The sequence below is a fragment of the Sebastes umbrosus genome, chromosome 12 (assembly GCF_015220745.1).
Source record: "Sebastes umbrosus isolate fSebUmb1 chromosome 12, fSebUmb1.pri, whole genome shotgun sequence".
Lineage (NCBI taxonomy): Eukaryota > Metazoa > Chordata > Actinopteri > Perciformes > Sebastidae > Sebastes > Sebastes umbrosus.
In genome coordinates, this window is record NC_051280.1 from 13,924,531 (window position 1) to 13,935,277 (window position 10,747).

Sequence of the window (10,747 nt, forward strand, 5' to 3'; positions counted from 1 at the left end):
TATTTTTATAAAACGGTCGCTATAATGTGACAGTTGTACATGAAACAGATAACCTGAAAAAAATCACGAGATCACAAGATTTCACAGACCGGAGGAAAACAAGCAGTAAGAGCTGATCTGAGGTCTGCTGTCTATGACAGCCGGCTGTCAATCACTCGCGAACTCTGACCAAACAGTCAAACTAGGCAGCGCTGATCAAATATGAATCAATATTATGTTACGTTAATGCCTATTTCTCGCCTCAAATGTTTCCAGAATCATCTTGTAGTGTACCGTTAAGCTGTAAAATGAGAAAGTTTGTGATGCCGCCGCCATTGTGAAATCTGGTGAAGGAACGCCAAGTTCTGGTCACGAGACCAGAGCACAGCCAATAGGAATGCTCTCTCAATGAAATGACCTGTGATTGGTCAAAGTCTCCCGTCACGGGCTAGATTTTTTAAAGCCTGACGAACAGTAACTCGCTTGGGGGCGATAAAATAATCAGATTTAAGGACACTGATTGGCTAAATTTAATGTCATTCGTTCATAGCTTGAATCAGCTATTGGCTAAGCTTCTAAATAGACCCGCCTGCTGGCTGAACTTCAGACATACAGACAGGCGGAGAGTCAGGGACGTGAAGGAAAGATGATTTTCTATCATATTTTACAGATATTACTGGGTGCATTCCATATTTTCAACACACAAATATTGACAATTTGTATAATTTATTATTAATAGTAGTAGTAATGTTTTTTTTGTGTGCGGCTGTAGCCCTAGCGCCCTCTATTGGCCAGCCGCCACTGCTATAAACAATGAAAAAAATATATTATCCATTTATATCTATATAATATATAATATAATGTCTATTTTCTAGTAAGTATATTATGAGTATATAACATACATGTATAATAAACTGTAATGTTTTGTGAGTAATGCATCTTATGTGTGTAAACCAATTCTTTGGTCAATAATTGTAGTGTAGTGTAATATAATATAATATAATAATGGAACAACTTGGAACAACTCCAAGTATATGAAAGTGAAACCTAGGTTTAATATGTTTCATTCTGAGTTTCTTTCTTACATAAAAGCCCTTAAAGTCATGAAAAACAAAAATGCATTGAAACTTCTTAGCATAACAGAAGAATATGAATTACAAGTATACAGCCCTATAGCCCTTAATTTAATTTATTATTATTTACATGCATAATTTTACATATTTTATTTGTTCGTGTTCTGTATTATGCACCTTGTCCTGTTACTTGAATGCAATGATCTATGAGCCATGTTGTTTGTAAATTTTAATTTGTTAATAAATTGAAAAAAAGTATCATCACAAAATACACAGTTATTCACTTCTGGAAAGTGTCATTGGTTCAACCAGTGAAGATCTGAACCACTTCCTGAACCAGTCAGCGAGGCTTCGGACCTCATCAATGACGTCAGTGATCAAAAACGAAAGTAGCCTCGATACAATCTCGGAAGACTTCCTGGATTACTCAACACACGCTCCGAAGCCTCGACACAGCAGGTAACATCACTAGTTGTTACAACAAAAAGCAATATTTATAGACAGGAGAACATATAAAAGTGTTCCAATGCTGTCTCAGTTTGTTAGTAGAGTTTACAGGATGTGTTTGGTGAAATCTGCTACTCTAACTGGCATCTGACATCAACCACAAACCAGCGAGCTACTGCTGCTGAGTGCCAGCTAACTCTAGCTACTGTAACAGACTCTCCTACACTTTTTAATTTTGTTATTTTATTAAACAAATTCAAATTTACAAACAACATGGCTCATAGATCATTGCATTCAAGTAACAGGACAAGGTGCATACAGACAAGAACAAATAAAATATGTAAAATTATACATGTAAATAATAATAAATTAAATTAAGGGCTATAGGGCTGTATACTTGTAATTCATATTCTTCTGTTATGCTAAGAAGTTTCAATGCATTTTTGTTTTTCATGACTTTAAGGGCTTTTATGTAAGAAAGAAACTCAGAATGAAACACATTAAACCAGGTTTCACTTTCATGTACTTGGAATTGTGCAAATAAAATTTTCCAAGAATGAGAATGTTATTCACCAGAAAGTCATCTTTGTTATTGTCCATGACAAGACCATAAGCAATGTCCTTTTGAGAGAAGTTTCCCAGATGAGAAACTTTTGTGAAAAGCCAGTCATGTATATCAGAAGCCATAAAGCTCCAGAATACATACAATGAAAAAATAAATGATCAGTAAGTTTCAGTATCATCACAAAATACACAGTTATTGGTTTCAATTCCAAATCGTTGTTACAACAAATCACTGGATGGATACACTCCGTTTAATATTTTAAAATGGATTTATTTTTGCTTTGGGAGTTCTACGGGTGTGTTGTGGTGAGGAAGGAGAGATAAATAAAGCTGGCGGCAGTTTTTATTATATGTTTATTGGATTTTCTTATTTTCACTAACACAATAAGAATAAAAACAAAACAAAACAACAAACAAACAAACAAACACTGGTACAGCTCAGATCAAAAAATGTATATAGGAGGTCATAAGAAATAGTCTGTAGTGCAGGGAAGTCACAGGATATATGAGTTCATGTTCAAGAGACTCCTTGTGAGATAATGGAGGAGAGATCAGCTCCAATATAATTCAGATAGGGCTGCCAAATATTGTAGAACTGATCTACTTTGGCATGTAGAATATTTGTGAGATATTCCAAAGGGACCATCTCAATTATGACTTTACGCCAGCCTTGAACAGAGGGATTCTTATCAATAATCCACTGTAGTAATACCTTTTTTCTAGCAGCAAATGTAAGAACGTTATATAACCTTTTGTTGGCTGCAGTAGTTATATTTGCACTTGGGATTCCTAAAATCAAAGACATTGGATTCATTTCTAAATCCTTATCAAATATCTTTTCCATTTCACATAATATTTCAGACCAGTACTTCTGTAATTTATGACACGACCAAAGGCAATGGGTTAAGGTACCTATTTCGGTTTTACATTTGAGACACAGAGGAGAAAGAGAGGGATCAAAAAAAAAAAAAAAAAGCTGGCGGCAGTTTCTGCTCACTTGTCGTTCACCACGTTGTTTGTTATTTTTATATTATATCAGTTAGACAAACCTAAGGCACACGGCTACACTAGGTTATCAATGTAACACTTAGCTTAACTAAGTAAGGTGGTGGTTTTAACTAGTTATTTAAAGCAATTATCTCTCATCACAACTCCGCCTCTTTAGCTGTATTCTTGTCAAGTTCAAGCCATGCACATGCCTTATTTTGTACCGGTATGACATTCACAGAATCACGCCTTTTATTATCTTAGGTAGCCTTGCTAACCAAGCTAGCCATGTCAGGCCAGGTTATGTGGGATTTTTAAAAAAAACCTAAATTTTGTTTTCTTCTGGACAAAGGGACTCCCTGTTTGCCCAGCTGGATCTGACGGTGACCAAGGCCGAGTCGGAGCAGCTTGCCCAGGCGCTGCAGGAGGAACAGTACTTTGAGCTCAGCCAGGAGAACAAGAAGGCGACGAGTAAACATAAGCAATAGGTCGGGGAAAGGGAGTCTACTATTGCACAGGTGAGCAATTCCTCCCTCCACAATGAATATTAGCGCTGCCGACCTGCGGAAGAAGGAGAAGGAGAACCACAAACTCCAGCTGGAACTTTACCAGGAGAAGGAGAAGTTTAACCACATGGCCATCAAGTACCAGAAGGAGTTGAGCGAGATGCAGGCGGTAAGTTAAAGAGGTTTCAGAACACTAGAGCCCAGTAAAATCACAGATTGCCCTTGTTTTTAACCCACATCTCATGGCTTTGCCGCCAACAGCAACTGGTAGAGGAAACCACGCATCGCAACGACATTGAGGTTTACAAAACTCAGGTCAAGGAACTAAAAGAGGAGATTGAGGAAAGGAACCGGCAGGTACAAGAGGCTCATAAAAAGGTGCAGGAGTTGTGCAGTGAAAGGTAAGAGACTCAGTTCTATTGTGGCCTCAAGGCAATCCCTTTATTGATGCAACCACACAAATATCAGCTCATGGTTTTATGTCCTATTGTTTTGAGCTCTTTTGTTTGCAATCTGTTTATTTGATTTTTTTGTACAAGAATACACAACACAACATTGGCAAAGACATATGCTACCAATACGTATTGATCCTCCCAAAATATAGGAATATCAGCAAGTCATAGAGTCATGAAGCCCAAAGGCAAAAAATGAAAAAAGAAAATAAGAATAATATATTTAAAAATAAGTACTTGCAAAAGTCACAACTAAATTAAGAAAACAAGAATATAAATAAATAAGTATAAAGAGAGACAAACAACAACAAATTGGTGTGGAATGATTACTTAAAAAATAAATATATGGGTCATCTTGTTTCGATTTTTTATTGTGGTCTTATGATAACAAACAGCTGAAGAGGCCTGGTTATGAGAGCTTTTTAAAAAAATATCAATTTTGTTTTCTTCTGGACAAAGGGACTCCCTGTCTGCCCAGCTGGATCTGACGGTGACCAAGGCTGAGTCGGAGCCACTTGCCCGGGCGCTGCAGGAGGAACAGTACTATGAGCTCGACCAGGAGAACAAGAAGGCGATGAGTAGACATAAGCAGGAGGTCGGGGAAAGGGAGTCTACTATTGCACGGGTGAGCAAATCCTCCCTCCACAACGAATATTATGTTGTACATGCAACTGAATTTGTTTTCTCAATTTTGAGTGGAAAAGGTGATAATATGGATGTTTCTCTGCAGCTTGAGGAATCCAATAAAACTCTGACCAAAGATGTGGAGAACCTCAGCAAAGAGAAGGCGGAGTTAATTGAGAAGCTCAGCACTCAGGATGAAGGTACTGTCCCTTTGTTGACCTCCACGTCTCTTTTCTGCATTATAATTATGTTGTTGCACAAAGCTGAGTCTCTTTTTCTTGACAGAGTATGCAGCTCAGAAGGAAGAGATTGCGAATACAATCAAGGCCAACTACGATAAGGTCCTCACCACAGAGCGCACACTGAAGACTCAGGTAAAGATGTATTAGTCTGAAGGTATTTGCAAATAATGCAAGTGGAGAACGGTGACTCATGAGCTATTTAAACTGCTTTAATATATCAGGCGGTGAACAGGCTGGCAGAGATCATGAACCGCAAGGACATGAATCAGGACATGAAGCCGGACCTGCGGAAGAAGGAGAAGGAGAACCGCAAACTCCAGCTGGAGCTTAACCAGGAGAAGGAGAAGTTTAACCACATGGCCATCAAGTACCAGAAGGAGTTGAGCGAGATGCAGGGGGTAAGTTAAAGAGGTTGCAGAACACTAGAGCCCAGTAAAATCACAGATTGCCCTTGTTTTTTAACCCACATCTCATTGCTTTGCCGCCAACAGCAACTGGTAGAGGAATCCACGTATCGCAACGAGCTGCAGATGCAGCTGGACAGCAAGGAGAGCGACATCGAGCAGCTTCGGGAGAAACTGAACGACCTGACTCAGCGCATGGAAAACTCTAGAGTCACCAGCCTGCAGACAGATGAGACGGACAGCAACCTCGCAGGTAGGATCACCACCACAAGGCCTCACTGGACACTGTTGCTGCTACTTTTACTACACATAAAAAAGAACTCGGGTCCAAAATGCAGGACTCCTCTGCGTCTATTAAAGCCCCCCTCCAGTGTATTTTGGCATTTCTATAATATTTCATATTTATTTGAGTCATTTCTTGTCTAAGTTGATGAGCCACACTGTTTGCCAATTTCTTTTTGGACAAATAACTTCATTTTGAGCTCAAAGTTAAAAGAAAGAAGGTTGTTGGTAAAATGGGAATATGACGTATGACTATAGTAGAAGCTGCAAGTTATGTCATCCACCAAGCTGCAGGCGCACTCATGCTCGTTTGAGTCAGAGCAGCGGCAATCCGATAAATCTGTTTATCAATCTGTCAGTTTGTCTTTCAAGTTAGTTAGTTAGGTGTAGTTAGCAGAAACTGAGGGTTTTCCTTTTATTTTTAGTTTCCTCAACCTTACTTTAGTGTGTTTATTTTCACCATGGTAATTGTGTGTGCGTTGAACGGGTGAAATCAACGTAGTGAATTACACAAAATAACACATTGACTGTCTCTCTCACTCGCTCTCTTCTTTACCGTCTCCCGCTCGAGATAAATGAACAGAAAGCAGCCGATACCGGAGGTTTGCGTACCGAATGACGGGTGCGCAACTTTCAGCCCAAAAGAAAACAAGAGAAAAGTCCCGTTAGAGAAATAAACGATTCACAGTGCAGCCTGGTGCGGTGTCGGTGCTGGGAGCTGAGGCGAGAGCGACTGGTACTGGTGGACGGTGCACTTTCAAAACGTCCCGAAACTGTATTTCAAACAGCGAACCTCTGCGACATATCTATCTGTCCTCCGGTGCGCTGTAGCTGGCAGCAGCCAGACGGCCGCTTCGCCAGGAAGAGACGGTGAAGAAGAGAGCGTCGGTGTGTTGCGCTAATTCTTGTCTCATTTGTGGTCTGATAAATAGAAAATTGATCTAAACTGGTTTCATCTAAACTGGGTTGAAAAACGATGCATATGGTTGCCATGGTAATGAATTACGTCTCACTATTAACCAAACCCTCATTCTCTGTTTGAGAAAGAGCGTTAACCAAAAAACAGGAAGTAAAACTGTCTGGAGGGGGGCTTTAAGTCTCTAAATAGTCTGGGAATTGCACAGAAAGACGTCAAGTATTGAAGGAGTCTTGTTCAAAACAATGAAAATAGTTTTATGGGTTTTAAAATGTTGGTGTTTTGTTTACTGTTTTAGATATGTTTCACCTTGTGGATGCAAAAAATAAACCCACCAACTTGCCATGCTATTAGCATCTTGTGGCCATTAGAAAGAAAGCAACTGAGGCCCTTGTTTTTAAATATCAAATTATGAGTTTGAATGGTTATGTTTGTATTGAGTGAGCTCAAGTTTAGACATCTTATTTTATTAACAAAAAGTTGTACTTCCTTTGGGGGATGCTGCCTTTTTGTTCAGGTAACGTCTTTGGTCCTTGTCGAAATCGGTCCGTTTCTCAGTTTCTGTACTTTTTGTGTATAGCGTTGAATCTACGCTTTCAGGGTGGTTTAGGAAATGATTCAGTGTTATGAGCCTTGTGTATATTTAAGACCTAGTATCAGGAGTTTATTGAACAGACTGTTGAACAGGTGCCTGTGGTTTTAGGTTTAGAAAGCTGAGGCAATCTTTCAATTTTGTTTTTAAAGTCACGCTGCCACACTGATGATTAACATCTGTTCAAAATTCATGATTGTACCCTCCTCTGACACATATCTTTCTTTACAAATGTGCCTTATTCTAGGTCTGTTTTCATATATTCTGTGGTTAAATCATTCTCTCTTTATTTCCCTCATGTCCAGTCGGTTCTCTTCTTATCTTTGTAACGTCTATTCCTTTCCCTCTGTGAGTAACTGAGTTACTCTTGCCTTGCCTGTGCTGCTGCAGCTATTGTGTTTGTGTTTTTTTGTCCCTGATTTTTTTTTTAAGTATTCTTTTCCTGGAGGTGAGAAATCTCCATCTTTTTTTGGGGGAATTCAACAAGACCTCCCTCACGTTCAGCAGACAAGCCCGTCTTAGTTCACTGTTCCCGTTTAACTTGTGTTCTTTCAGCTGCATGCACTTGAAAATTGTAATTTTAGCACCAAATAATGGATAAAACCTGCAATGCACATGGTTGTTTCTGTGAAAGGAGTGAGTGATCAAGCTACTTGAGAGAAAATAAATACTAATTCTTGCAGCAAAAGTCTTATTGAAGAGCTTTTTAACATAATTTGAAATGATAAAATCTGCTAACATGCTGTAAAAAGGACTTAACCCATGTGTTACATGTTCCTCCTGCATGGGGAGTGTGTAGTAGCAGCATGGGATATCTAAACTCATCTCTAATCACCTACTCCAGTGCAGTCACATTAACGCTGGCAGAACTCCTTAAGGGGTTCACTTGGTGTTTTGAAACAGTTATGACCTTTGTCAGTTAACTTTTCATTTTTTCCCCAGTTGAGTTTTAGATTTAAACACTGCATGGCCTTTTTTTCCCCACAGCGCATTTGATTCATTGCATAGATTTGTAATTTTTTGACTGATTTTCAGAATCCAGATTGGAGGGTTGGCTGTCCATTACTAACCGTGCTAATATCAAGCGATACGGATGGAAGAAGCAGGTATGTCGTGTGTTTTTATTTGGTGTTTCCTCTGCGCACCTGCATTGTGTTGAAGTCTTGTGTTGAGAATGCTGCCTATCCCTCGAGGGCAATATCCGTCTTCCTCTCATTGTCCTGTTGTAATATTTGCAGTATGTGGTGGTGAGCAGCAAGAAGATTCTGTTCTACAACGACGAGCAGGATAAGGAACAGTCCAACCCCTCAATGGTACTAGATATCGAGTAAGTACTTTTTACTTTTGTGCTCATTTTTGATGGTCAAAGTTTTGCTGAAAACATACTGCTGCAAAAAAAGAGCTCATGTTGCAGGGGTTGTGTTTACAGGTTAGTAAATATAATGGTGTTATTGATTAATTTTTGTACCTTCTTGTGCAGCAAACTGTTTTACGTGAGACCAGTCACACAAGGAGACGTGTACCGAGCGGAGACGGAAGAGATTCCTAGGATATTCCAGGTTGGACGCTTCTTCCTGTGCTCTCTATATTTTCATATTTTGCATTCTGTTTCTTTGAAGCTCTGTTCAGCCCCAGAAATGCTTATTTTAGTGCAGAGTGTTTTTGACGGAGGCCCTCTCTCTTTCTCTGTCTGTATTCAGATTCTGTATGCCAATGAGGGAGAGTGCAGGAAGGAGGCGGACATGGAGACGGTCCCTCAGGGCGATAAGACCAACTGTCTCCCACACAAAGGCCACGAGTTCATCCCCACGTTATATCACTTCCCTTCCGACTGCGAGGCCTGCTCCAACCCTCTGTGGCACGTCTTCAAGCCGCCCCCGGCGCTGGAGTGTCGCCGCTGCCACGTCAAATGCCACAAGGACCACCTCGACAAAAAGGAGGACGTTATTGCTCCTTGCAAAAGTAAGTCCTTGGGTGTCTAAGCAGTTATGATGAACAAACATATTATTGTATTTTTATTTTTTCAAGAAGACCAGCTATCATTAACTGTAAACGTTTTACAGTACTTTCCAGAAATTACTGTATAAACAACATTGACTCTTGAAGAGTTTGAGTTACATGTGGCACACGGGTTACTTGCTGCTTTCGGAACTTAAAGGACCCCTGTGGCGTTTCCTTGTTAAAAAACTAAATTAAGTTTACATTCAGTGTTACTCACCAAAACGCATTGTGTGTATCCTTGAGGCCTAACACACATGTTGAATGTATTTCCTTCCTCATAAAACATTTGCCTTTTTTAAAAAAAAATCTTACATAGTTTACATCAATGTTTAGCAGCTATCAAACTGCGTATTAGGAATCGTGAAATTTCACTGGTATTTCACTTTGTATTGACTACTAAAGTTCTAGTATCGTGACATCCCTACTGCCACCTGTTGATCAGTGGAATAATGTGTATTGTGTCACAGGCGTACGTATGCATCCTAGTGCACGTGCATAAGATAAACAAAACTCATAGAAAATGAGCTGCACAGTGCTACTACAGGTCAAAAACTTCACAAAGACCCTTTAATATTGCATAACACGAACAAAATTAAAAAAAAAAAAAAAATACATTTAATTTAGAATTAAAAACAAAACAAGTTGTCAGATATATAAATGTAATGTATGTGTGAGCAGTATATTCAGTGACTTCATACAGTATATGCAGCCACACCCTTTACTAACTTTACCATGAAGTAGAGCTTAAACAATTAATCTTTTATAGTAAACTGAATGTGTTTGGGTTTTGGACTGTTGATTGAGCAAAACAAGCTGTTTTTTTGTTTTTGTTTTAGCGGCTAACCTTTACATGCGTGGTAGTTTTTTGAGGTCACATTTGTCAGAAACTGATTCTTGATCTGCACACTGAACACTTTGTGCCCTCCCTTACAGTAAACTACGATGTGACCTCTGCTCGGGACATGCTCCTGCTGGCTCTGACCCAAGATGAGCAGAAGAAATGGATCGGCCACCTCGGAAAGAAGATTCCCAAGACCCCACCATCCACATTTTCAAGAGCCTCTCCTCGGTCTATGTCCACACGCTCTGGACCAAACCAGTCCTTCCGCAAGAACCCTGTGACGGAGTAGCCATCCTGTCATGTCCCATTCATGGGTTTGATGAGCAAACAGGGCCGTAACAAATTCCCCCGTTATAAAGGGTGCTTTCGCGCGTTTTTGAGATCATGTGATCAGCATAAATATGTTTATTATTTTGAATTGTGATTTTGTTGCAAATTAACTTTAAGAGGACATTAAGAGGCCTGATACCTGCCCCCCAACTCCTCCGCCACCTTTCCACATTCAAGAGATAACCGTCATTCAACTCAACAGACTTGCAGCTCTCCATTTCTACCAGAAGATGGCACACTCGTTCTTGAACTAAAGATGGACAGTGGAGCGATAGAGGGACTCATGTCATGGAGACATTCTGTGTTTCATATTATGTGACAGTTATGATGGAAATGGGAAGGTAAAGGGGGGTTTTGCTGGGACTCCTGCAAGTATGTGTTCAGTTTAAGGTACTGTCATACAGGGATTGCAGATCTGCAGTGACTCAGGGGTGGAGAATGAATATCTATTTTATAATTTTTTTCCCCCACCTGACAGATACTCAAACTTAAATGCAAGCAAACTTC

At 39.7% G+C, this 10,747-nt stretch overlaps 1 protein-coding gene across 1 annotated transcript; it reads left to right on the forward strand.

The window, feature by feature from the left end:
• The first annotated feature begins 1,456 nt into the window (after positions 1 to 1,456).
• LOC119499068 (rho-associated protein kinase 1-like) lies at positions 1,457 to 10,199 on the forward strand. Its single transcript, XM_037788253.1, has 13 exons — positions 1,457 to 1,511; positions 3,403 to 3,725; positions 3,818 to 3,957; positions 4,468 to 4,633; positions 4,739 to 4,832; positions 4,918 to 5,006; positions 5,096 to 5,272; positions 5,366 to 5,531; positions 8,104 to 8,174; positions 8,307 to 8,395; positions 8,549 to 8,627; positions 8,769 to 9,030; positions 10,003 to 10,199. Exons 2-13 carry the CDS (start codon positions 3,591 to 3,593, stop codon positions 10,197 to 10,199), a joined length of 1,665 nt encoding a protein of 554 aa, XP_037644181.1. The 5' UTR covers positions 1,457 to 1,511; positions 3,403 to 3,590.
• Positions 10,200 to 10,747: the final 548 nt, after the last annotated feature.

Excerpts from the sequence above, each read along its gene's own strand:
- LOC119499068 (XM_037788253.1), top strand. The coding sequence starts at position 3,591 with ATGAATATTAGCGCTGCCGACCTGCGGAAGAAGGAGAAGGAGAACCAC. Across the intron at positions 8,396-8,548 it reads TCAATGGTACTAGATATCGA|CAAACTGTTTTACGTGAGAC; the intron begins GTAAGTACTTTT and ends CTTCTTGTGCAG. Across the intron at positions 8,628-8,768 it reads AGATTCCTAGGATATTCCAG|ATTCTGTATGCCAATGAGGG; the intron begins GTTGGACGCTTC and ends GTCTGTATTCAG.